The sequence below is a fragment of the Ambystoma mexicanum genome, chromosome 3q, assembly GCF_040938575.1.
Source record: "Ambystoma mexicanum isolate Mex_15411 chromosome 3q, UKY_AmexF1_1, whole genome shotgun sequence".
NCBI classification, from domain to species: Eukaryota; Metazoa; Chordata; class Amphibia; order Caudata; family Ambystomatidae; genus Ambystoma; species Ambystoma mexicanum.
Window position 1 is genome coordinate 883,454,166 of NC_090926.1, and position 27,341 is coordinate 883,481,506.

At 50.3% G+C, this 27,341-nt stretch overlaps 1 protein-coding gene across 1 annotated transcript in view; it reads right to left on the bottom strand.

Annotated features, from left to right (window-relative positions):
- SMURF2 (SMAD specific E3 ubiquitin protein ligase 2) overlaps positions 1-27,341 on the bottom strand; it is a 1,271,870-nt gene that overhangs the window by 38,692 nt on the left and 1,205,837 nt on the right. The window contains exon 18 of the mRNA XM_069655016.1: positions 20,713-20,788. Within this exon, the coding sequence (XP_069511117.1) occupies positions 20,713-20,788 (76 nt within the window). The remainder of the gene's footprint in view (positions 1-20,712; positions 20,789-27,341) is intronic.

Genomic DNA, 27,341 nt, shown 5'->3' on the forward strand with positions numbered 1-27,341 from the left:
ACTGCCGTCATCAGCTTGTATTAAGCCCACTGTATCCTTTTAATGTTTTATATAATTTTTTTTGGTTACTTTTACAAAGAATGCACTTCACTATAAGGTGATGTTTGCAATTGTAAAAATACACAAACTCACAAAGAGATATAGGGCCTCATTATAAGCATGGCAGTCTGGGAACTACGGTACCGGTAAGCATGCCGGTACCGTAGTTCCCGGTCCGCCATACTACGAGCTGTGCTCGTGGGCGCCTGTCAGCCCACCAGGTCTGGCCTGGCAGGCAGAGCGGCACCCGCGAGCGCAGCATGTCGGATGCACTGGCACCGTCATTGACAATGCAGGAATTACTGGGTCCGGCAATGTCGGAATTACCAGGTAATTCTTCATTGACGGGTGTCGGAAAAAATGTAACTCCGGCGGCAGCCGTGCCGTTTCTGCCGGCATGGCTACCGCCACAGTTGTAATGAGGGCCATAGTCTCTGAGTACTGATAGTCTAAGGAAGTAGTCAGTTTCTCCATGTGACTGAGCAAAAAAAAAGGGAAGGGAAGTAAGGGAGGCGGCTTTATGTACCTGCAACAAAAATCAGGAAAAGAAATCAGGAAAGAAAGGGTGTCCCATCAAAGTCTATGGGAGGAAAGCATCAAAAAGCAAATCTTTCCTAACAGATTACTACAAACTTCAAGTACTTCCTGTGCTTGGGATGTATGGGCACATGGAAGTAAGCACCCGAAAGGTCGAGGGATACCAACCAATCCATGACTTTCAGAGCCGGGCGGATCTGTGAAAGTGTTACCATCTTGAATGTGTATTTACTGGGGAACTTGTCCAAGCACCTCAGATCCAAAATAGGTCTCCGTCCACTGTCCTTCGGTACCAGGAAGTCTAGAAGTAATGGAGTACTGATTCTATTGTGCCTTTTTCCAGCTGGGAACCAATCTCCTGCTGGAGCAGCAGTTCTGGAATCTGGGAGGAGGCGGTAGGGATGGTCAAGTTGGAGGATGCTTGATGAAAGGGAAGCAGTACCTTTCAGTGCTTTTGAGTCGCTACCAGTCCTAACCACACAACCGTAGTAATGCTGTACCTTTCTATTTAATGTTGTATCAAGTGAACCCCCCACCCCAGAGGAATGTGAGAAATCCTTAGGTGGTTTTGCTGCACTTGTTCTGCCTGATGGGACAGTGGCAGAAGAGGCTTGCACAGCTTTTCACCCCCGAAAAGATTCAGTCTGTCAAATGACACGTGTTACAATCTTGGTTTTGGGCATTTGGCGCAAAACCATATTTTTTCTGAGCCAGTGGAATATTCTCAACATTAAGCTTGTGCTCATTTGCCTACCCAGACAATGAGAAGCAGCATCTAGGACAGACTGAAGAGAGCTTGGTACATTGCATCCTTCCCATTTACAATAATATTTAGGTAGTCTAAGGTTCAGTCCCCTTCCAGAATATGCTCTGCTGCGTCTTCAATCACAGCCCATAATGTGTGGGTGTACTTCGCTAGCGCACATGAAGCATAAACTCTTTGAATAAAGTACTGACTTTCTTGTACTCTCTATCTAGGGTCAAGGAAGGGTAGGCAGCAGACTGGCTCTGAGATGGCTGCCTGAAGACCTAAACTCTCTGGCTTAGGATGCTGCAACAAGAATTCAGGGTCTGGTTCACCCTTTGTATTGCTTGATGAGATCATGCCATACTGCTGGCACTGAAGAGCACTTTTTCCATAGCTCTAATAAGGGTTTCTTAGGGACGCACTAAATGGAAGGATTAGATCTTTCTGTGGCCCCTTATCTATTTAAGTCATATTCTAGGACATTCTTACCTGGAAGACCCAATGCCAGGACTTCATAGACGTTTCCCATAACTGATCCTATAGGCAGCAATAGAGCAAGCATAGGGTTCTTTCTGTGATGAGTCATCAGGAGAAGTCTCAATCCCACTAACATCCTGAAGTTAATCCTGCTAAGCCCTGAATCCCTTTGTCCTATGAGAAAAACTCCTTGGGTGGATCCAAAAAAAGCTGAAGGTTTGAAGTCAAACAGCACTTGACCCCCCTCTTCATCGAAAAACCCTTTAAATGAGGACAAACTCTTTCTTCCACTTTGGGACGCATCTCTATGTCGAAAGGGGCTGGACGCCGATGGACCGTTCATAGGGTCACCAGTGTAGTGTTCAAGAATGTTGAGATGGTTGCGGCTTGCGACTACATCTGGGCTTTCACAAACCTTTTGGCATCTAATTTTTGGTTCATTGGATGAGAATGTTTTTGGTGTCCCCGCTGGCACGGTGGACTCCATTTTCTACTTAGCTTTCGGCTCCAAAGTTGAGGCAGAGAGAGCTGATTTGCTAAAAATTAACAATTTTTAGATGCAAGTCCTCCCCCATTTCTCCACTGGAGCTGACTTGGAAGGAAATATTCATTATTTATCCGGTGAAGAGCATCGCCGCCTCTTTTATTCAAAGATGAGGAGTGATGCAAATCGCTTTGGGAGTGTGATCCTTTTCCTGTGCTTTTTTGTCCTTTTTTTCGTTCACTCAGGAGATGTTCAGCCAATTTGGGTTCTTTTCACACAGGTGGTTGTTTCTTCAAAGGAGTGGTACTCTAAGATTGGGAAGAGGATCGCCCAAGTGCCGGCTTTGGTGTGTCTCCTTCAGAGCTTTTGGTGTCATTGATCTGGCCCCTGGCTGCAAACTGCGATATCGTGAATGAAGCCGAAGCACCAGAAGCACATTTTGTGGAGGGATCAGTGAGCAACATGTTTGGGTTGCAGACATCAACGCTTGAAGATGGACGGCTTCAGGGTCAAACATTTCCGAAGAAATTAAGTGTTACTCACCGGAGTGACTAACATACTAGTCCATAGTCCCCTTTACTCCATCCTGTATGGGAGTTCCTTGCGAGGGACCGGAATGGAACCTCTTTACCACTTTGAAAAAGACATTTCCCCCTTTAAATTTACTAGTGCGTGAGGGCACGGCCCGGGAGTGCAGGCTCCCTTAGCCCACTGCTCTTATTATACAGGGATGGATAATGGGACGTATGGAGGAAAGGTGACTCTGGTCTAGGAGTATGTTAGTCACTTCGGTGAGTAACAGTTAATTACTCCTACGTGCCGTCCCCTTTCCTTCATCCTGTATGAGCAATTACAACTGACAACGGCCTGGGGAGGAGAGCCTGACCCTCTAAGCAAGTAGATTACGCAACACCGCTTGGCTGAATGCTGCATCTGCCTGGCACTGGTATCCTGGTGTTTGCAAAAGGCCAAAGGGGTAGCCCATGTTGCCCCCTGCTGATCACCTTCCAGGGAACATGGTTCTGGAATACGATTGCAGTTGCCCTGGCTCTTACCGCATTGTGCATGCATGCCCTGCGGCGGATCCTTACGTTGCATCTTGTATGTCTCCTGGATCGCTGCTGTCATCCATCGAACTATGGATGGCTTGAAGGCTTGCTGCCGGGGCCTGGAGCCTCCAAATGTTACAGTGCATCCGTCTTGCAGATGCCCTTCGTTCTGTCCAGATAGAATTTCAACGCTCGTTACATCCAGGCAGTGGAGCATTTTCTCTGCGTCTTCCTTGGGGTCCGGGAAGAATGTGACTAGCACAATCTCCTTGTTGATATGAAAGGATGACACCACCTTTGGAAGGAACTTGGGGTGCGTGCGAAGCACAATCTTGTCTTTGTGAAATCTAGTGTATGGCTCAGAGGCGGTAACTTGATCTCACTCACTATGTGGGCTGACTAAAGACCAACCAGAAGGGCTGTCTTCAGAGTGATCAACTTAGTGTCTGCTGTGGCCATGGGCTAGAATAGTTTGTAGGCTATAGCATTTACCACCACGTTGAGGTCCCAAACGGGATGTGGGAGTTTGACCGGGGGATGCAGCCTGGACAAGCCCGTCACATGTTCTTTTTACTAAGGGATTGGCCGAAGATGGGATTAGAGAGTAGGACTTCCTGTATACGGCGATAGCGGGCAGGTATGACTGGCAGGTTTCCACCTGGACACCCGATCTGGCGAGATAGGCCGAGAATGATAAGACTTGGTCAAGGGTGCATGTCAGTGGATTCAACTCATTTTTCTTATCCAAAAAGCAGAATCTTGTCAATTTGCTTTTGTACTGATTGCGCATGGCCTGACTTCTGCCACTTTGAATGATCTCCAAATTGTTGCTTGACAACTAAAGGTGTTTAAGCGCAAACTGCTCGGGAACCAGGCCGCTAAGACTAGCCTCTCCGGGGAGGGGTGTTGCACTGCACCTCCCTGCTGCGCTAGTAGAGGGCCCTTCTAGAGGGGAAGCACCATCTCCGCCCAGGTTGACAGCTGCCGCAAGTCCGAGAACCAGGGTTGTGCCGGTCAGCGATGAGCTCTGAGGATTATGTTCAAGTTCCTGGAGTTCCTGATCTTGCTCACCACCTTGTGCACCAGTGGTGTGAGTGGGAATGCATATGCCCACATGCTGTCCCAGGGTATCTGCAGTGCGTCCCCTAGAGAGTTGCATCCCCTTTCTTCCCAGGATGTGAATTGCTGACACGTCCGGTTGATTACTGTCACAAATAGGTCTGTGGTGGGGTGGCCCCATCTGCTGAACACTTCCTGGAGCACTCTCCCATTTAGCTGCCACTCGTAATTGTTGGCAGCCAGGAGACTCTGTCTGCTTCCAGGTTGAAATCTCTGGGAAGGTGAACCGCTGAGATCCACACCACCTAACTGATAGCCCATTCCCAGATTTCCAGGGTTAATGAGCACAGCTGCAGGGATATGGTGCCCCCCTTTTTGTTGATATAGCACATGCAGGTTGTGTAGTCTGTCTGGAAGCACACTGACCTGCTCTTGATGGTCGGGAGAAAGGACTTGAGGGCCAACCATATTGCCATAAATTCCAGCCAGTTGATGTGATTCTGCCAGTCGGTGTGGGTCCAGGACCCCATGCACCAAGTGCGTTCCCAGAGTGGCTCCCCACCAAGGGAGGGAGGAGTCTGTGGTAATGGTGTACTCTATGAGGAGGGGGAGGTGGAGGTGGACGGAACGGCCTGCCCACCAAGATGTTTTCCTCCTGTTGCCACCATTTGAGATCGTGGTCCAAACGTTGCAGGATGGAGACCTGGGCCCCTTGGTGGCCCGATTGCTGATCCCAGCAATCCTCAAAATGCAGCTGAATCCTCCTCAAGCAGTCTCTGGTGTACGGGACCGCCAGGAGGAATGCTGCCAAAACGCCCAGTAGGTGTTGATACCACAAGGCCGTGGTAAATGACCTGCTGCAGAAATGGGAGACAGCAGTCTGAATCGCTGTAACCTTGTCCCCGGTGGGGAATAACCTCTGCTGCTGTGTGTCCCACAACAGGCCCAGAAACACTAGCGTTTGTGTAGGAGTGAGCCGAGATTTCTGGTAGTTGACTGAAAACTCCAGGCTGTCCGCTCAGGCTCGAACCTAGTCTGGCGACAAGGCCCAGACTATCAAGTCGTCGAGGTATGGATAGACATGCAGCCCCTCTGGCCTGAGGAGAGCTGCCACCGCATTCATGAGCCTCTGGAAGACTCTCAGAGCAGAGTTTAGCCCGAAGGGCAGGACCTTGTACTGGAAATGCAGGCCCATGACCCGGAACCCCAGGAAGGCACGGTGAGGCTGCACAATAGGAACGCGGAGATACACGTCTTTCAGGTCCAGGGTGCACGTCCCCTCTCTCCCACACAGTGTCTCGGCTATGAGTGCTGGCATCACCACCTTGAACTTATGCAGGGGTAGGTAAAGGTTCAGGAAAGACAAATCCAACACCACTCGCAGGCCTGCCTGGTTCTCCTTTGAATAGCAAAGATGCGGGAGCAAAGGCCCTGGCCCTGCTGGGGGTGTGCGGCCCTCCTCGCTCTCCTACAAGGGAGCAAATCTCTGCTAGGAGTGATGGTGTACTGAGAACTCGGGCGAGGAAAAAGAAGTGTTAACCAGAAGCCCCAGGGAACAACTGAGATGACTCATGCATCCGCGAACTTCGGCCGCCACGCCTGACTGTGCAGGGCCAGCCTGCCCCCAACAGGGGTACTGTGGACCTGAAAAGAATTGTCATTGTTTCTTCTGGTCAGAGATTGATGAGTGGGAGTTGGGGACTGCAAGAACCACTTATTTGAGGCTTTGTTTTGTTTTCACCTGTGCTGACCGGGAAACCGGTCAGGCTGCCTGGCTTTGCGGTCCTGGAACCTGTGGAAAGAGCCAAAAGATCACCCCTTGTCTGAGCCGGACTGAGCCTGTGAGAAAGGCTTTGCTGCTGGCTTTGTAAGAATCGCCAGCGACTTGGCTGTCTGAGAGCTGCTCTTCTTCTTGTCCATCTCTTCACATCAGTTGTGGAGTGGAAGAGATCAATCACCCCCTTCGAAGGGGTGCCAGTATACTACCCTGGACATCCGGGTTGAACCTGGTAGCCTTCAGCCAGGCCATGTGCATCATGTCCGTTGCCAAACAGATCGCTCTATTAGCTGTGTCGATGTGGCCTCCATAATGTCCTCTGCCATGAGTTTTGCCTCAGCTAGGCCCACTTTCAATGCAGCTTGCTTGTCCTTAGGGATGTCAGGCAGGAAGTCTGTGATTTCCTTCCACAGGCGTCAATTAGCCGCAGCCAGGATGGGGTCTGCTTTGGCCTTCCTGAGATGTAGACCAGCATTGGGTAGACCTTCTTGCCGTATGATTCAAAAGTCTTTTCTTTGTTTAAGAGGGCTGCCGTGGCCGTACTAGACGAGGGAGCCTGGGGCATGGCATACATGGATGTTGCAGCGATGTCAGATGTTTGCGGGTGTGTTGAGAGTAGCATGTTGTCCCCCTCGGCCTGTCTGAACTCAGCATCCAGTTTTTTGTCAACTGGTTGCGTGGAGTGTGGCTTGAGCCACCCCTTCTTGGCCAAAGCCTGCAGATCCTTCTACAGGGGGACGCCCGACCTTGCCTCCCCCCTGATGCTGAGGGATGCCCAGGTATTCCAACAGGCCAGCAATCCTGTCGTGGAAGGTGTGTCCTGCTCCTCCTCATGGTCTTTGCTGGTCCTCTGCCTGAGGGTGGGGGGGTTGATACCAGCATCCTTTGGAGGTGCTTCCATTGTGTGGGTTTGCACCTGCACCAGGGCTACCGGAGCCTCAGGAACGGGCTGCTGCGGAGGCGGAGCTGGAGGCGGGAGCATGGGCTGTGTTGCGCGAGCAAAGCTGGAGGCAACATGTGCTTGATAATGCTCCTGAGAAGAGAGCCAATTTGTGGAGACATCATGAGACACATTAATTTGTCGGAAAACCTGCCCTCGCAGGCTGGCTGAGCGCTAGCTGCCTCCCCGGCCATTGTCCACACATGGGGTCACTGTACCTGAACCCGAGATGTTGGGGTATGACGTGGTCCAGGTGACGGGTGTCAGTGGTACCCAGCCTGCCCTTGGAGTAAAGCTTCTCTGTTGATTTCCTGGTTAGCTGGCCTCCGCACCAGCCTGTGTGGGTTCCCACCTATGAGGATCGGGAGTGGCGGACATCTTGTCTCATGCCGCCGCCATTTTGTCTGTGCTTTGAGCACGTGGACCCGTAGCTGGCGTGTTCCCAGGCTCGGCCTGCATGCCTGGCTGCACCGGCTCTGCCCCGCCCTGCACCTCAGGTGTATACCCGATAGGCTGTGCGCCCTCGGCCTTCTGGCCGGTAGTGCTGGCCATGCGTATAGGCGCCTCCTCAAGTAAGGACCCGCTATCAGGTCAAGGCCCGGTAGTGGTAGAGCTTATAAATTAACTGCTTTTAACATAATTCTCGTACAATCAAGGGATGAAATACTGTTAATGTGCAATAATTGTCAGAATTGTTAACTTGGTAATTTACAGTTAGCGTGCCAGAGATATACACGCAAATTATCTCAATACTTAGTTTGGTATTGAGTTTGTGGACATCTTTTCCCAGAGCCACGTGCGCCAAGAAAATTAAAAGTCTAGTCTGTGTTTTGCAGGAGAACCTAAGCAGTGAAGCCCAGGTAGGAGCCAAGGTGAAGGCGGTGTATTATTCCTTGCAGGTGCTTAGGAATGTCCTTCCCTTCTTACCTGCAGAAGACCAAGCAGTGGTAATGGGAGCGATGACACATCCCACCTCGACTACTGTAACAATTTGATGGCAGGCATCCCAGCATAGCAGTTATCTAGACTCCAGAAAGCACAGAATGCAGCAATCAGATCGATTAGACATCTGAGGAAGAGGGATCATGTATCTTCTCTTTGCAGATCCCTTGATTGGTTGCTGGTTGAAGATAGAATTAAGTTTAAAGTTGCCTGCTTGATGCACAAGTGTCTGAATGGGCTAGTCACAGACTATCTTAGTGCAAAGGTCCATTCGTATCATCCGACCAGAGACCTACGTTCTGGAGATAAACTATTGTTGGTTGTTCCACGCTCCAAACTGGTCTCCAGAGGGGATTTGGACATAAACTCTGGAATCAACTCCCATTGGAAATCACAGCGTGCCAGTCATTGGGCCAGTTTAGAAAGGTGCTGAAAACCCACTTGTTTAAATAGGCAGTTTTAACATGCAATCATCATGATGTTCAGCTTTACTTTTGCATTTAGCAACTGTGACCATCTGCGCCTGGATACAGTTGAGTCTGTCTTGGAGCGCGATATAAATAACCAAAATCAAAATCAAGAGCTTACAGGCCCCTCGGCTCTGAAACCGGTAGGGCCCTTAGACCCCTCAACTGTGAGGCCGGTAGCTGCGTGAGCCTTGGTGCTCCCTGAGGAGGTGCAAGAGCCGATTGACCGCTCCCGCCTGAGGGCTTCCCCAGGAAGGAGTCGCCTCGGCTTGGTTCTTTGGAAAATAAGGCACCTACCTTCTTTGTCTTCCTCTGGACGTAGTCCTTGATGTTCTGTGGAGGAGTCTTGTTGAACAGCTCTCTCCAACACGCAAGCCAGTGTTTAGGCGACATGGGCGTGATGGTGTTGCATGCGGAGCACCCGTCCCATCCGTGATCTTCACCAAGGCACCGGAGACAGAGTGCATGCGGGTCTGCTGTGGGGAAGAACAGTCGCACAATGGGCACCTGCTAAAGCCTGTTGAAGCCGACATGCGCCAGGGACAAACTAGGGCACAAAGAAAAAGAAAAGATTTCGGGAAAAGCGCGTGGAATTATGAGGCTTGAGGCCTCACCCAGGGGCGCTGGTGGTAGCGGTCCGTTCCGATCGATGCCAAAAAGAGGACTGGGGCGTGAGGGATGCCCATACAGGATGGAGGAAAGTAGACGGGACGTAGGAGTAATTTGTTTTGAGTACTTCCAATTTGTTTTTCTGAGGTGCGAAATGTTCCATGAGTGTGCGGAGCATGCAGGAAAAAAGAACTGAGGCCGTGGAGCACCAGGCAGGCTATACCAACATTGAGGTTGCATCCGCTTCAGATGTTGAGGTGCCAACGAACCTTGATGCATAACCACACAGTGCCCCCTGGTGGCAAAACATTTCTGTAGTTTGCTGCTGTAGGAATATATTGAAGCTGAGAAATCTGTGGGAAGACACAATCCATTAGAAGCCCACCACTAGAAGATGTCTGAAGTATCCCTGGACTATTCTATGGATTAGACCAGCCTCTGCAAGTGCATTGTGCTGCACTGGGTGGGGCTTCGAAGGTCATTGACTTGTGGCCTAAGACCAGCTCTCCAGCTGTGGCTGCTCACCTGCACAAAGAGAAGCCTTCCTGGAGCTTTTTCTTTCGCCTCACCACAAATCTCGACTGCTACTCCCTGACATGAGTTTCTTTGCTGCTACTCAGCTCTGCGGTGTCTTGAAGGGCCCTTAAGCCATGTGACCTGTGTGTTGGCTTCTGTGCCAAAGTGCATGGGCTTTCCGATAGTAGAATGCCAGAACCGTCCTAACATGGCCAGGAACTGCCGCCTAGCCAGATCCAATCCAGACACCAGTTCAGGCCAATGCACCTGCAACCTCCGGACCTCGGTTGGACCAATGGCAGACATACATGCATACTGCAATTTGGAGTACCCTGGGAGGGGGGGTGGGGTTGGAGGGAGGGCACTCAGAAAACCAGAGCAAGTGGCACAAGCGTACAAATGCGTTTGAGTTCCCTCCACATAGCCTGGTAGGGATTGTATGGGCGTAAAGGCAACTCCCTACCCGTCTCTTGCCTGGCTCTAATCAGTAAAGTTCTAGCCAAGGATACCACTGTCTGGGTAACCCCTAGTTTGGTGGGATTGACAATGCACACCTACAATTGTTACTTACCTATTAACTTCAAAGGTGCAACTTCAACCAACCTATTGGCATTGCCAAAGCTTGTTCTGAGGGGACTTTCAAGACAACCATCTCACCCTCAGATACTTACCTGGAACATTGACTCTGTAGAGGCACTAGGCCTACTTACCTGATGGGGATGAACTGCTAACGCTATATGTGCCTTAGAAGTATAAGACAGGGTATATGGTTATTGTGTTAAATGCATTATTGTTTACTGTTTCCAGTTTCTATGGTTTCATTGATTTTAACAGTGCCCCTATAATCCCACTTATTCCTTTTGTGGGCCTCATTGGAAGCATGTTGTTCATTGGGACCACCCTAGACTGGACTAAATTACACTGTGCGAGTTTACACAGTATAGCAACCATGTTTATATATGTGTATATAAAAGTGTGCTGTGTTGGCCCATGCTTTTCTTCCATTTTATCTGCTTAGTGTGTTAAGTATTTTTTTGTACTTCTGTTTCAACTCATATTTGAATGCGTTATGTGTGGTTAACTGCACCTTTACACTATCAAACCTGTAGTTCCTGAAGTCTACCTTAGTGCACACTCTTCCCTTGTGTTAACTAACAGGACTGGCCACTCTGAGTCCTCCCACATTGATGGACTACCTTTTGTTTTTTAAACTTTGGTTTTATTAGCATTTTTCAAAAATAGAAACAGAAAATGGGGCCTAACTAAAGCCCCCATCCCCCCCTACATAACCCACCCCTCCAACCCCCCCTCCGAGACCGCCCCAAACAATAACAACAGTAAAGAGACCAAACTTTCGCATCTTTTCCTGGATTTTTGAAGCGCCGCAACATGTGACCCATTCAGTTACTGGCTTGAAGCCGATATCGACCCAGGTCGAGGGGACCCCTCATTTGGATATTGTCCTTCATACCGGTGGTCACGCCCTGACCATCCGGGGGCACGATTTCGGAGCTAGTGGACATCCCATCCCCATGTCTGCTGGACCCCATACCATTCCGCGAGGAATGAGCATGAATCCTTGTTCACCAAGGCAGTCAGTTTGTCCATCAGGAACATGTTCTTAAGTTTTTTAGTCCAGTCTTCTTTGGAAGGTGTTTCCGGGCTCTTACACCTCTGGGCTAGGGCCACTCTGCCTGCTCTCAACATAGTTTCCCACATCCTTGGGTAACGATGTATTTCCGCTTCCTCCGGGGGGAGGCTCAGCAACATGGTCAGCGGGTTGAGGGGCAGAGGGTCTTCCGTGACCTCTGCCAACCAGTCTCTCACCGACTCCCAATAGGTCTGTACCTTCGGGCATAGCCACCACATGTGACCTCTAGTTCCTCTCTGACCACAACCCCTCGGGCATTCGGGTGATACCCCAGAGAACATTTTCGAGAGTTTAGCCGGGTCCCTGTGCCACCCCTGCAGGATTTTAAAGTTGTGTTCCATGTCCGAGGTGAAAAGATTGCCATGAAACGATATCCTGAATGTGCGAGCCCAGGCGTCCTCTGATATCTCCTCCCCCGCCAGATCGTTCCAAAAAACACGGAAACCTCGCCTAGTCTGGAGGTCATGGGTGTTCAAGATAGTGTATAAACTGGAGACCGCCCCCTTTCTGGAGGTTGCTGAGTCGAGGAATTTCTCGAAGGGAGTTAGTTGTCTCCGCAGGTTAGGGCCCCAAGCAGGGTCGTTGAGGATGCCCTTGAGACAGAGGTATTCGAAGATGGATAGGGTCCCACCTCCCAGTCCCTCGCGGAGGTCCTCATATCTCAAGAATTCTCCTTCCCTGAACAGCTGGCCCACCCATTCCAGTCCCGCATCAGACCAACTCTGGGAATGTCTATACCCTCTGCTGCCCACTTTCAGGGGGGGACCCCACAGGGAGGACATGGGGGACGGCCACGAGGAAAGGTGCGCTGTCCGGGGACATTCCCTCCAAATGTCCCAAAGGACACCCAGGGTCGGGTGGGACAGTGCTTGTTTCGGGATAGACTTGCGAGGGGCCCACAAGAGGTCGCAGACTTTTAGGGGGTGGACGTCCATGTCCTCTAGGTATGACCAATATGTCTGCAAGTTTTCCTTCATGTGTTCTAGGAGGACCCTCAGTTGTGCTGCGTGGTAATACAATTGAAAATCTGGGAACCCGAAACCCCCCTCCTCTCTCGGGAGCGTCAAGGTGGCCCTGCCTATCCGCGGGGTTTTCCCCTGCCATATGAAGTCCCTGACCCCCTTGTGTAGGTCTATAAATGTTTGAGCGGGTACCCAGGTAGGGAGGGCTGTGAAGAGGTATAAGAGCCGAGGCAGTATATTCATTTTGGCTGCAGTCATCCGGCCGTACCATGAGAGGATCATTCCTCCCCATCTCCTCAAGTCAGAGGCGATCTCGGTTAGCATGTGCTCGTAGTTGGAAGACCCCAGTTTTTTTAAGTCCCTAGTGAGGAGAACCCCCAGGTACTTTATGGTGTTCTTACCCACCGCTATCCCATGGAACCTAGTCAGGGGGTCCAGTACCGGGTCTGCCATGCGCATCGGGAGGAGGACAGATTTGGTGGTGTTTATTTTCAGTCCCGAGAACCTTCCGAAGGAGCTAACCAGGGACAAGAGGGGAGGGATCGAAGCGCCCGGGTCCACTAGGTATGCTAGGATATAGTCCGCAAACAGGGACAGCTTGAATTCCACCTCTCCCCTTCTAATACCCCTGATGTCTGGGTGGGACCTAATCGCTATGGCCAAAGCCTCCATCGTGAGGATATACAAAAGGGGGGAAAGAGGGCAGCCCTGTCTAGTCCCTCGGGTAAGAGGGAAGGATTCCGACAGCACTCCGTTCACCTGGACGCTAGCAGTGGGGGATCTATAGAGGGCGGCAACCCAGCTCAGGATGTGCGTCCCAAAGCCCATTCATTGGAGGAGGAGGGTCATGTATCGCCATTCTACTCTATCGAACGCTTTTTCGGAGTCCAGGGACAGGATGCATGCCTCGAGATTTGAGTTTTGGGCGAAGTGAATCAAGTCTATCGTTTTGCGGATATTATCCGGTCCCTGTCTGCCCCTAATGAAACCCACCTGGTCCCCGTGGACTAGCTTCTGCATTATCCCCTCCATCCGCCTACCCACCACCTTGGCCAAGATTTTGACGTCGATGTTAAGCAATGATATGGGTCGGTAGGATGAGCACTCCCTCGGGTCTTTACCTTCCATGGGAAGGACCACTATAATGGCTCCCATCATGGAGTTGGGGAGAGTACACCCCTCCAATACTGAATTGAAAACTTTTGCCAAGTATGGCGACAGGGTGGATCGGAATATAGAAGTACACCGAGAAGCCATCTTCCCCCGGGGAAGTCCCCACCCTCATCCCACTGATCGCCTTCTCCACCTCCTCCTCGGTCACCCGGCCTTCCAGCCCCTCTGCCTGGTCCCGAGGGAGGGTATCTGTATGGAGTCGAGAAACTCCTCGATATGGGCATCGCCGCCGTCATATTCGGAGGCATATAGTGTCTCATAGTATTTACGGAAGGCTTCGCTCATGTGGGGGATGCTATAGCCCAATGTACCCTCGCTGTCCCTCACTCCCTTTACCATTCTGCTCCTCTGGACCTCTCTCAATTTCCAGGCCAGGATCCTATCCGCTCTGCCCCCCTTCTCATAGTATTTCTGTTTGACCATTTGGAGGTTTTTCTCCGTTTTATGGAGGAGTAGGTCTTTCAATTGGAGCCTGTAGTCCTCCAGGGAGGCCACGCGGTCTCGCTCTAGGGTTTGGGCCTGGGAGCCCCTCAGTTGGAGGTGCGCTATTTTTTCCCTCAGTATCCTCTCCTGGGTCTCCCTTTCCCTCTTCTGTCGGGAACCAATTTTTATGAGCGTCCCTCTTAGTGTCGCCTTGAAGGCGTCCCAGAGGGTGTGTGTGCCCACCTCCCCGTTGTCGTTGAGCTCGAAGAACTCTGTGATGCCTTCCAGAATAGTCTGGCATGGACCTCGTCTCTCAGTATGGCGTCGTTACATCTCCAGCGTCCCCTCTTTTCTCTGCACCAGTCCCCTGCCAGTGTGACCCTGACCAAGTCGTGGTCCGACCATGGGACGGGGTCTATTCTGTAACCCGCTATGTGTGGTCGGAGTACCTCGTCCGCAAGGATATAATCTATTCTGGAGAAGGCTTTATGGGTGGAGGAGTAGTATGAGAACGCGGGGGACCCCACTCGGGGGGGGGTAACGTGTCCACCAAGTTCAGGTCGCCATTCACCCTTTGGAAGCTGCGTGACATGGCGTCACCTGCTGGTCTGGGATTTGGTGCACCCACCCGCTGTCTATCTCTGGATGGGTCAAGGACCATATTGAAGTCGCCTCCCACCACCAGTGGGCCTTGGACGAAGGTTTTCAGCCTTTCCCCCCCACTCCCTCCCAGAATTGGGCCTGGCCTTCATTCGGGGCATATACGACCGCCAGGGTAATGGGCGATCCCTGTAGGGAGCCTCGTACGAAGAGGTAGCGGCCTTCGGGGTCCCTTAGGATGGAGTCTTTCTTGAAGCCCGTCCCCATAGCGATCAGAATTGCGACCCCTCTTTTCTTTCCCTTGTGGGATGCATAGAATGTCTCCTCAATTCCCCCTCCCCGCAGCTTGGGCTCCCTCCCCCTCGCCCAGTGAGTTTCCTGTACGAAGAGTAAGTCCAACTTAGCCCTCTTAAACTCCCTGCTGATTAGGGATCTTTTCGTGGGGGTGTTCAAGCCCCGCACATTCAGGGTTCCCACCCCTAGGGCAGGTCGGCCGTCAGCCATGGTCATTGTCGCCTTTCCCTTTGGTCACAGGTGTTGCATAGACGCTCCCTCCCTGCTTACTGTGATTTCTTGTTTGGACCTCTTTGAACCAATTCCCCAACATTCCCCCCCCCACGCATTCCCCGCCCTCAAACCCCCAACTCGTAAGCAAACCCTCACCCTCCTCCCTGGCGTCCAGCTATGTAGTTCTTCCATTTCTGGATTGTTGGCTGGGCCACCAGCCGGTTCCTCTCGGCCGGGTATCCTATCCTAAGCTCTCTACCGTGAGCCCCCCCCCTTCCCCCATCTCGTTGCTCCCCTAATCCTCTCAGTTTGGAATCTCTCCCAGACCTTGGTTGATGCATCTCTCGGTACCCAGCATTGTGAACCCCCTAAGTCCCCTTATACTTGCAGTTCGAGGGGGAGCAGCAATCCGGGTATCCCCAATGTCTTCCTGTTATCTAGACCCAATGATCTCCGAGGGGTCGCTAGTGTCACCCCTCCGAGTCGGCCCGGTCTTCCTCCCTTGATGTTGGTGGTGTGTTTAATTTCTTGAACTTCCTCGCGCTGGTTTTTCTCCTCCTGGGGTTGGGCTGTCCGGGGGTGCTCCCCCTGAGCGCCTCCGGGCCCACTGGTTCCCTCCGGGGGGGGAGGCTCACCCATGTAGTCTTGGATAGCGCACTTGATGTCTTCCTCAGTCACCAGCGTTGTGCGTTGGCCTGAATATTCAAAGGACAGGGAGAAGGGATATCCCCATCTGTACCGGACACCCTTCTCTTTCAGTTGTTGAGTCAGAGGGCGGCACATCCTCCGTTTGGCTAGGGTGTAGGCTGAGAGATCTTGAAAAATGGCGATCCGAGCGCCGTTGTAGGTTATCTCCCCCGCTTTCCTCGCAGCCTGCTGAACCTTGGCTTTCTCTGTGTAATAGTGGAAGCGGGCCAGGACCGTTCTGGGGCCCCCCGCTCTTCCCCCAGCCCTGTGCACCCGGTCAAACGTGAGTTCCGTCATTTCTTCGGCAAACAGGAGGGTGATGATGTCTCTCACCGCTCGAGTCAGCTCTCTCTCCGTCTCGCCTTCCGTCTCCGGGATCCCAAAGAACCTTAGGTTGTTACGCCTTTCCCTATTTTCATAGTCGTCCATAATCCTGGCTCTCTCCTCGTCCCTCTTCTCCAAGGCAGCCAGCTGCGTGCCAAATTGGATTTCCTGAGATGTGGAGGATGATTGATAGTTTTCCACTTGTAGGACTCTGTCCTCTATTTTGTCTACCCTCTGGTCCAGCTTCTCGAACTTCTGGGCGATGTCGGATCTCATTTCTCTGATCTCCTGAAGGATGGAGGCGAAGCCTTTTTCCATCGTCATTGTGGGTTGGCCTGCGGATTCCGTGTGGGCCATGGCTCCGGAGACAGCGGGAGCCTCGGTCGTGTTTGCTGCTTCTTGGAAGCGAAACGATTGTAGGGCCTTCTTCCAACTCATGGGGTGTCGTTATTCCCTTGCCGCGAGCCCCACCGCAGTCCCGAGGGCCCCAGGGGGGGGCCGCGCCACCCCGGGATCAGTCCATAATGCGTCGCACCAGTGGGGTTTGTAGTTAATGGGTTGTCGCCCGCCGGGGGAGCGGGGGCGGCCCGCCAGGTGGGCACTCGCCCCGCCAACTGAGGATGCGGGCCTCTCACCTAGGTCGCGGGCAGTCTGTGAGTTCAGAGTGGACCGGGGGTGCGATGGTACGGGGCGCCAGAGGTGAGCACTGGTCTCCTGGGTGGTGTGATCGTGGGATCTCCCTTCGGGGTTAGGGTGCCCATCGTTCCCCCGCTGCTTGGTGGGTCTCGGCCCCGCGGCCCCTGATGTTATGCTGCACTGGTCAGGGGTCGAGTCGTTGAGGGCCTCCGTGGCGTGGGTTCTGGTACTGATTGAGGTTGGGGCAGCCCCTCAGTCTGGCCCGGCGAGCGGGGGGAGGTCTCCGGGCGGGCACACGCCCCACCGGGTCTCGGTGGGGGCCGTGCTCCCCGGTCAACCTCCTTGGTTAGTTAGGTCCTGGCAGAATGCAGGCGGGCGTGCGCCCCACGGGTTAGCACGGGGGCCTCCACTTGCAGTAAGAAGCGATGGGTGAGACCCCACTCTCCCTCCTATTCCTCCGCCCGGCTGCGCAGTATGTCCAGAATTGGGTGGTCCCTGTAGATGTGACTCCCAATGGAGATGGGGTGGCCCTCCAGGCGGGCACACGCCCCACCGACCGCCGGCGGGGGCCTCTCACCTCGGCCGTTGAGTTGCTGTCGACTCCCGGGGGGTCCTCGGCTGTGCAGCTGGGCTTGGCCCTGTCTTGTCCTCGGGGCACTGTGCGGGATCGAGGTGGGGTCCTGGTCGGACCTGTGTGCTCCCTGTGGGCTTCAGGGGTAGGCCTGTGCGCTGGGTAGGCCTGCGCTGTGTCGATGTCCTTCACCCCGCGGCGGGCGGGCTGTTCCGCCTCTTGTCCGAGGCGCTGTGGTGATGCAAGATTCTTTTATTTGCGGTTGGGTGGGGGGGGGCCGTCCCCCTGCACTCTCCTCCCACCCCCGGGACCGGGGGGGGGGGGGGGAGGAAATGGGTCGTCCTCGCGGCCTCCTCCTCGCAGCCTCCTCTGTGATGGCGCGGTCCTCCGCCCCCCGGGCGCCGAACCCTGTGCGTGCCTCTCCTCTTGCGGGGCCCGGGGGACTCGGGACCGGGCTGGAGGGTCAGCTTATCCCTCCGTGTGAGAAGAGGGGGGGTGGCGCCACCAGTCCCCCTCCGGGGAGCGTCCCTCCACCAGTGCTCGCTCCGCACCCCCGGGGCCTGTGGGGGCGCGATCCGTCGCCGCCGCCTTCCCCACTTCTGTGGCCGCCGGGCGGGCCGTCTGTGGCATCGCGCTCCTGCGGCTCCCGAACTCCGGTTCCTCGTGGAGCTGGAAGCCCGCTCCTTCGCGTGGGGGCGTCACGGGGGTGCCAGGTGCGCCTTCCTTCGGTGTGCTCGGTCGGGGGGGCCCAATCCCCAGATGAAGGCCCGGCTCGAGCGGGAACTCCGCAATCAGGCAGCCATTGCCTGTGCGCCCCCTGGTGGCCTCTCGATGGACTACCTTTACTGCAAAAAGGTGATCTAGTCCACAAACTCCTGGATCACCTGGGATCCAGGAATGTGGGCCTCCCCACTGAGGAGAAACATTATACTGGTGCATTGCTTAGTGATAGTGTACCTGCAAATCATCTCCCAGGGGGTGGGGGATCTTCTCCAATCCCCTCCATCACTGCCTCCAAGACTGATTGCTTCATAGAGCTACAAAAGGCAATCAGATTTGCCTAAACCGACTGGATGCTCAGTAATGGCAATGAATCTACACATCCCAGGGTCCCCAAGGATTGACAAGATTGACAAATGTGTATGATGGAAATGATGTAGAATGGTTAGCAGATTTGGGTTTGCTTGTGAGGTGCAAGGAGTGACCCTGATCAGATTGCTTGGTTGATCAGTAGACTCCTCCAGAGTGGTTGCAGTGCAATTTTGGAATTGAATGCTACAAAGGCCTACAGCAAATTGAAGGAACTACTCCAAGTGTGGGAATAAATGTCCCCAATACTTGAGGTTCAATGACTACAAAGATAAGGACTATGTAACATGGGTAAGCTATGTAAAGGACTACATTAAGACCTATGTGAATGACTTCTTTAAGAATCTGAGTGGGTGGTTGGCCATTAGGTAACTATTTTTGAAGCCATGATAATTTGTTTATGGAGGAACACATTTTAGTTCTTGGACCCCTGTAGTAGCTAGGTGACCAAGGAGCTAGACCATACATTGTTAGCAATGGTCCTGCAGGGCGTCCCAGAAGGATAAAAGGGCCTCCCAGAAGTCTGGGAAAGGTAAGCAAACAGAAGGCCAACAAAAACAATGGAATAAATAAGTCACAGAATGTACATGGAAAGGGTAGTGGGACCTCTGGTCCCATACAGGAGTCTGTTCACAATCAGTCTCCATAAGTTAAGTCTATTGGGACTCATCTAACCTGTTGAGCAACTTGCCACGTGAAGGGGACACCCAGATGTAAGGGAAAGAGCTTGGGGGTCCACTCTGATTTTTGCTTTCTTTCCAAACGAAAGGTGCCCACAGGTGTTGGAGCAGTAGTTGTTCTAGTGTCCAGAGGGTCCTGGGGTACTAGTTATTGACGAGGCATCTATATCAGAAAATAGATAGAAAGTTCTACTTTAAGTTTAGTGTCAGATTGATGCAAATGAATCTATTGACATTGGGGGCACTGGGGCCAGTAGGAAAGTGATAGATTCTACCTTGGTAAACTGAGAGGATCTTCTGACAAGCTCCTCTGAGGCCTACTAAACCGGCTGATGGTCCCCGCCAAATATTCCCAGTAATGCCTGTAGTTCTCTCAGTAACTGTTAGGACAGTTAGTATATCTGAAAGTGTTCAGAGGCGAGTCCCAGAGAGGGTACTATGAGGTAGTAATCTTGAGGACTTGGGTCTTGTAGGTGACACTACAGACCATGCCCCCCCCCCACCACCACCCTTAACCACTAGGTATCAGACAAAAAAGAATGCTGCCCTAACCAAGCCTAATCCAAAGGAGAAAATGGGGAAGAAGGGACCCACCAGTCCTGAACTCTGCATGAGAAGCCCACCGCCGACAATGCAGGAAGTGTCCTGAGACCATACAGTGGTCGGACTAGCCCCCGCAAGGACAGCTCAGCTCAGCTACACCTGTGGCCCTCCTGAATCTGCAGGTCATCTACTTGTGGCCTAAATAGATCTCCCGATTATGCTCTTCTCCTGAACCCAGTGGGGCATTCCTTTAGCTGTTTCTTCTCCTCACCAAACACTCACCTGCTAGTTTCCTCTCTACTACTCTTCTCTGCCATATCCTGCCATTCTTTTCACATCATGTGGCTTGTGGTGGACACTGTCCTGGAGGTGCCTGGGCTGTGCACCAAAAGTTTTGTCAATCGTCCGAATGGAGCCTGAAGCTGCCGCCTATCCTGGTCCAAGCCTGATGTCACCTTTAGCGACTGCACCTGCGACTTATGGTTCGCCATTGACGGGAACAACTGCAGAAGTGTCCTAGCAATTCTGAACACTGTAGAGGTGGGTCACTCAGAAAAGTAGAGGATGCAACTATACTTCTGTTTCATGCCCCCACTCCATTGGGATAGGGTGTAAAGTACACTCCCTTGCTCTATTGCCTGGCTATGATTAGTAAATTTAGTGCCAACATTGTCCTGCCCTCCCCTCAACCCCCAGGTAAGACCTAGTGTGGAGGGTTTGAGAGCACACCCCTAAAATTCTTCTGTACCAGTCTACTTCAAAGGTGTTTTTATTCTCAAATTCTACCAACCTCACCCATCTTTACTTAAGTACAACAAAGGGCATTTCTGGAAGAATTCAGCAAGTCCAAGACACTTTGTTGTTCTCTCCAGTCTCGGTTTCTACAGCCTGTAGGTTTCACGTTTTGGATGGCCACTCCTGTCTACAGACAACTAGATTTCCTCAATTCATATTACAATTGTGTATTGTAGGAATTCACATGTTCAAACAAAGCCAAACCAAGTCCCTTACTGGCTAAAAAAAGCTTGTGTAGAGAAACTGATAGAACAGTACTTAAATTGTTCACATTTATTGTATGGCACTGTAAGATACTTTGACTTTTTAAAATGGTCTGGAAACACAGGAGAACTACACCACAAAAAGCTACAGCTTGTGTGATTTATGCTTGTTCAACCAAGATACTGCATTGTTCAAATTCTCTACAACATTGTTTTTTCCTCACCATGTATGAGCTTTCGGCAAATTATTAGTGCTAGCATCAATCTGATGTATTGTGAATAACCTTGGTCCTGCAGCACCTGCAAAATGTAAAACATGGACATTATTTAAAAAAGATGAAATGTAACAAATACGCACTGGAAGCATACATATCAATCATGCAATTCCCTGTAAGCGTCTTGAAATGGGACTGTTATCTTCATGTGAGAACACTAAAGTTCTTACTCTCCCACATTCACACATCTCTGAGAATAGCTTCAGAAAACTATTTTTTTTATTAGCGTGTTTATTAAAGTAAACTTTAAACGCTGTTAAGAGAAAACCATGAAATAAATTCAGTTTACATAAATATAAGTACTACAACATTTTAAATGTTCCTTATACAGAAACTTTTCTTCCATAAAAATGTATAGCCTAAGTAAGGCAATATAGTCGAAGAGATCTGTGCCAGACAAACAGCGTAAACAACATTTCAAAGTGCTAATCATTTTAAAATTATGATCACGTTTCTGTAAAAACAATGAATGTATAGTACTTCAAACTCAGTAAGTATACCAATCATGGTTTCCCGCTGTCCAGGCAGTTTACATACACAGCAGAGATTATCAACAGGCTCAATCCCATTGCAAGTGCCTAATACTGCTTGACAAGGTAGCAGAGTCATAAACACACATTTTCGTCAAACTGTAGGAACTTCAAATATAACTGAAGTTGTAGAAGGTAGTATGTTGGAACAACCATTTCTGGGACGTTTTTCCCACTCTCAATGTACACTACATTGTAGCAATGACCCCATTTCCTGTGCAATTATTTTTTTTTAATCAATTTAAATTCCTGTTCCCAGATCAATAGAGCTAGGTGTGCCTGTGAAACATTTCTATTATTTCAGATAAAATAATACACTTACTAGTTTTCATTGCCTGAGCTAATAGTGTGTGTATGGGATATTCCCTGTATTTTACCCCTCTCTCAACCCCCACAAGTACCATTGTTCTCTCTAATGCAACAACACTTAGGGATATGATTCCCAACTCTAGGCACAGGCCTTGGACTGCCAGTGAATTGGGAAGGCCTAAAATGGAGTGCCGGATTTTTCTATGCAGTCTCGCCAGCCATACTGAATCAAACATTAAACAGAACAGGCTTCCATTCCATAGAGGATACCAGTTACAATACTTTGAATATGTATATAGCCTTATTAGATTTTGGAGGCTATAGCCACCATGGTTTTTCGCAAATCATTTGATCATGCTAATTTTACTGGTCATTTTGTGCAGACATGATTCGTGCCTCTTAATCGCGCCCTTTAGTCGAGTAATCATAATGCCCAGGTAAAGGTAAGAATCCACCATATCTATGACTTGCTCGCTTAAAGACTAAGCTAGCAATGGAGGCCTATTTTTGCCGAAATACATTACCTCGGGTCTTGGGGGGATTTATGACCAACACATTTTTTCTGTGATTACTCCAACACTCCAAAGCTCTCTTCAACCCAACAGTGTTGAGCAAAACATCATCAGCATATCCCATGCGAAGGATATGCCGATTCTGCTGATTCTCATTTATTGGAGAAACAATTCTTGATTTGACCACAGCCGAGGTCATATATGTACTATAAAGATTAAAAAAGCAGCAACTCCAAAACACACCCATGCTTTAAACCAATATTTGTGTCTATTTCTTGAGACGGGCCCCCAGAGCTATGCAGCCTGCTTTTAACTAGTGTTTTAGTTTGTAACTCTATGTGAAGACTGGAGGCAAGCATTATGCCTTAACTACTTTATTGCCACCCTTCAGGCAACTTTAAATTTGTTTTTTAAACAAACTCATTCAACACAAACAAAAACACAACAAGAGATTTAACCTAAAGTTCCCACATTGTTAACTCCCTGGAGGGGTTTCCCTCAGTTCCATGTAATTTTCTCGATATTTGTAGGTTGCCTAACCAAAAGACGGATTCTTTTCGACCCCACCCTCTTGCTGGATTTCTCCCAAATGGGTGTTTTAGCCCCCCCCCCCCCCCCCCAAGCCCCTCTCCCCGCTGACTCCCTCCAAATGCAGGATACCCCCATACTTCAAACACACACAATCACACAACACACACACGAGCACAAACACGTACCCGTTCTCCCCCGACGGCGCTTCCCGGTCCTGGCGTGCATGTCAGCCCCTGCGCGCACTCGTGTGCGTCGCAGGGGCTGACAGTTAGATTTAGAAAGACTGCTCTGTGCGGTTAGAGAGAAGTCTTTTTAAATCGTTAAAAAAAACGTTTTTATAATTTAGGACCGTTTCCCTCATCTTCATATCCACCAATCGTGGCTCTGCTACCCATCATGTCACATTCTAAGTCCTTTCCACTTCTTTTGCTGCTCTTCGAGCAGATAAGTAATGTATGAATGGTGTGCGCGTAACAATGGCATGAAACACTTGATAAAAGCATTTAAATTTGCATAGTAGTGCTCTGCAGAGTGTCTGAAAATAGTGTGTTTCTGCAAGTGTACTCGGCAGTGCTCTGGATAACAGGCGATGGGCATATCTCGCCTGGAGCGGGTAATTCCACTGCGGGCCATTTGCATGACGAGCAGAGGCACGAAGAGTATCCACGTGGGCACGAGCTGGATCCGAGGCAATATCTGCCCACTTCAGGACACCGCCTCACGCACCGATGCACACATTGGGGGCACTCGCATTAGGTGCCGGCCTCATGTTCGCATTGCATTTACATCAGAGGACGTGATGCGAAGCAACACCGTACGGCTCAGTGCACAGATGCAGGAGCGCACAAGCGACAAGCATGCGCTAGTAGTAAGCAACAGTATTCATTAACAGAGTACACGGATCAGTGTTTATTGGGATACTTCAACTTACCTTCTCCCTCAGTGGTGCGAGTATACACAGCCTGCTGTGTTTAGGGCACGGGCGCAGACATCATTCCCTTTGAACGGGATAGCCCCCGAATGAGGGTCAGGACACCAGGAGGGAAGGTAGCCAGGGGGATTAAACGGCTGAGGAAGACGGGGACTTTACTCTGAACTTCAAGAGAGTGATGAGTGACTCTCACAGATCCAGTTTCTCTGGGCATGAAGTCCCTTCAGGAAAGATTAGAGGCACTAGAGGCCCCAATAGGTGATAAAGTAAAAGGCATAGACACAAAGAAGGCCAGACATCAGAGGGACACAAGTCCAGATGAATGCACATCCACTTGACACTGTGAGAAAAGGGTTTAACATAAGGGGAGTGATCAGGCCCTGAAGAGAGAACTCTTCTACTCCCCAGGGTCATAAAGCAGAGAGGACAAGACAACCCCTGGAGGCAGCCAATGCTTTTGATAAGCTAAAGTATGCTTTCCTACAGAGCTCGGCAGTGCCCAGCCTCATACCCTCTTCCCCAGGGGTGCATAAGGAACAAGTTACTTACCTGTAACTATTGTTCTCCAGCATGGGTTTGGCATGGATTCTCATGCTCATGAATATTCCCTGTAGTCAGGCCTGGAATCCTCGGTAAAAGAATAAACAGTTTCACTTTCACTTACAAACTATTTCTCCTCTAAAGCAATCATTGAACTCTGGGTCAATGACTGCCCTCTTCATAAGCCCCTCCTCTGGCAGCCATCTTCAGATTTGGAAGCACGTACACTGGCAGTATGACCAAGACCAAGAAGAGCCACAGCGGGGCAGGAGGGATGGTTTGCATGTGAATCTGATGCCAGACCCACGCTTGAGAAGAACAAGTAACTTACCCCTGGTAACGTTCTTTCGACTGGATGTTCCTCCAACGTATTCCTCATCTTTGACATGTAATGTCCAGCTTCAGCTGCCTCAGAAACCTTTTTCGGCCAAGGGCACTGTGTGCATCGATTAGATGTCCATCGAAGGCCTCAGTCGAGGGTGACGTCATCAGAGCATATATAGCACGCGCCGCACCTGTTGGCCTAAGTTCTTTTTTTCCTCCTTCCCATGCAGCAGAGGTACCCATAAATACGGCAAGACAGTACTGAACCTTGGTGGATCTGCATCTTTGATAGCATGGGAAATTCTACAGAGGGGTAGGATGGGAGGGCGATGAGGAATACATTGGAGGAACATCCAGTCAAAAGAATATTACCATGTGTAAGTAACTTGTTCTGTGAATGGATTGTGTCCTCCGACGTATTCCTCATCTTTGACAGACTCCCAAAGCAGTGTTTATGATTGGAAGAGGGTGTAGAATTCTATATATTGCACATTTTAAAGGGCAGAGCAAAGTATTGCCTTGCCAAAAGCAAGAGCTTGAGAATGAGAAGCATCCAGAGCATAACGTTTTGTAAACGTGTGTATTGATGACCAAGTTGCAGCGTCACAAATATTCCCCTTTGAAGGGCTGTAGATGTGGCCATGCCTCTGGTGGAATGAGCCCGCAAACCTTCAGCAGGGTCTTACCCTGCAAGCGTGTAGCACTCAGAAACAGCCAAAATTATCCACCTAGATAAGGTCTGTTTGGTAACAGCCTGACCTACTTTGTGTCCTGTGTACCCTATGAACAACTGATCATCAAACCGTATTTTGGATGTTCTTGAAATATAAAAGTATTGCTCTTCTAGGATCTAACCTATGAAGTCTTTCCTCCTCCTTACCAGGGTGAGGAGGAGGGTAGAAGGAAGGCAGGACAATTTTCTGGCTCAAATGAAAATCCGAAATGATTTTCGGTAAAAATGAAGGTTTGACCTTCAAGACAACCTTGTCCTTGTAGAAGGCTGTAAAGGGTGGATTTACAGACAGTGCATGCAACTCGCTCATTCTCTGTGCTTATGTGAGAGCATCCAATAAAATGGTTTTAAAGGTTAATTACCTTAGAGGACACGTGTGCATGAGGTCAAGGGGTGCACACATTAAGAATATTAAAACCAGATTTAGGTGCCAAACCGGAACCTGGAAAGGAGATGGAGGATACACATTAGTGAGTCCTTTCAGGAATTGAGTCACCAAAGGGATTAAGAAATAAGAACATTCCTCTGACGAGCACTTAAAAATGAACAGCACCGCCAAATAGCCCTTAATGGTACCAATCTGGAGCCCCAAATTGGCTAAGGATAGAAGAAAAGACAATACGTCTGGTGTTTTACACTGAAAAGGATCTACATTCTTTTCCTTGCACCAGTTGCAAAACTTTTTCCAACGGCACAAAGATTTTGTTGCTGGTCTTGTAGCCGAAAGCAACATCTCCATAATGTCATCCGGTAGGTCCCAATCCTTATATCTGAAGCTTTCAGAAACCAAGCGTGAAGGTTAAAAATGTTGACCTCTGGATGGAGAACCTGCGAGAGAATATCCTCTCTCTGTGGAAGACGTATCGGAGGACAGATGGACATGTCTAGAAGGTCTGGGTACCATGTCCTCCTGGCCCAATCTTGGGAAATTAGGATCATGGGCTTCCTGAACGTTCTTAACCTCCTGATCACATGAGGAATGACGGGGATTGGAGGAATCCACCACAAATGCGTCTCCTAGAGCTCCTCTTGAGGGAAATTCCATGGAGCAATACAGTTCGCACTTCCGGTTGACACCGGTAGCGAACAGAGGCACTTGAGGGGTTCCCCAAAGGGTGAAGATCTCTTGAAGGACTTCCTGAGCTAGTTCCCACTTGTGGGAGACTGTGCGCTGCCTGCTCAAAGTGTCCGCCGCCTTGTTCTCCTCTCCGGCTAGGTGAACTGCCGATAGAAATATCCCTACTTGAACTGCAGAGTACCAGAGCTGCATTGCCTCTCTGAACAGTGGTAGCGAACCCTACACCACCTCTCTTATTGAGGTAGTAAATGGCCAATGTGTTGTCCGTCATTATGAGGACATTCTTTCCCCGTACAAAGGGCAGGAAGGTCTTCAGAGCTAGTCTGATTGCCCTCAGCTCCAAAAGATTGATGTGTAGTTTGGACTCCGATGGAGATCAACAACCGCTGTTAGATAGTTGCTGTGAGCTCTCCACCCCGTGAGTGAGGCATCCATCACTATTGTAATCTCGGACCATGGCTGTAAAAAGGGTTCTCCCTTCAGAACATTTTCCTCGCAGGCCCACCACAGAAGATCTTGTGAGACCCTGGCTGGAATCTGAAGTAGGTCCGACATCTTTCCTGAGAACTAGGACCATTGTGTTCTTAGAGCCCATTGAAGGGATCTCGTTCTGAGGCGGGCTTCTGGCACCAGAAAAATGCAGGATGCCATGAGGCTGAGTGTTAGGCAGAAACCTGTGCAGTTCCCTTAGGGGCCACTGCAAAAGGCTTAAGACTACAGGTGTTGGCAGTAAACCCAATTGGTAGCAGTCTGCACCACCCAGATTTATCTGGTAGCTGTGGCTGAGCAGCCAGACTTCTCTCAAGAAGAGTTAGACAGTATATAGAGTATACAAGATAGGTACCAAAATACAGTAGCACAAGCAAACACTGACCAGAGCTTTGGTATCAAAGTATATAATTATTTATTTAAAGACACACTTGTAGAAACACTCCAGTACTATTATTGTAAGCAATTTCGAAACAGTCACTATTAAAATATATACATCCCTTATTCCTTATTAGACAAGTCTTAGTTAACACCACTTATTTTCAGACAGAGGAGAGCGCTTAACTAAAGATGGCACTCCAATAAGTTATCAAGAAAAGGG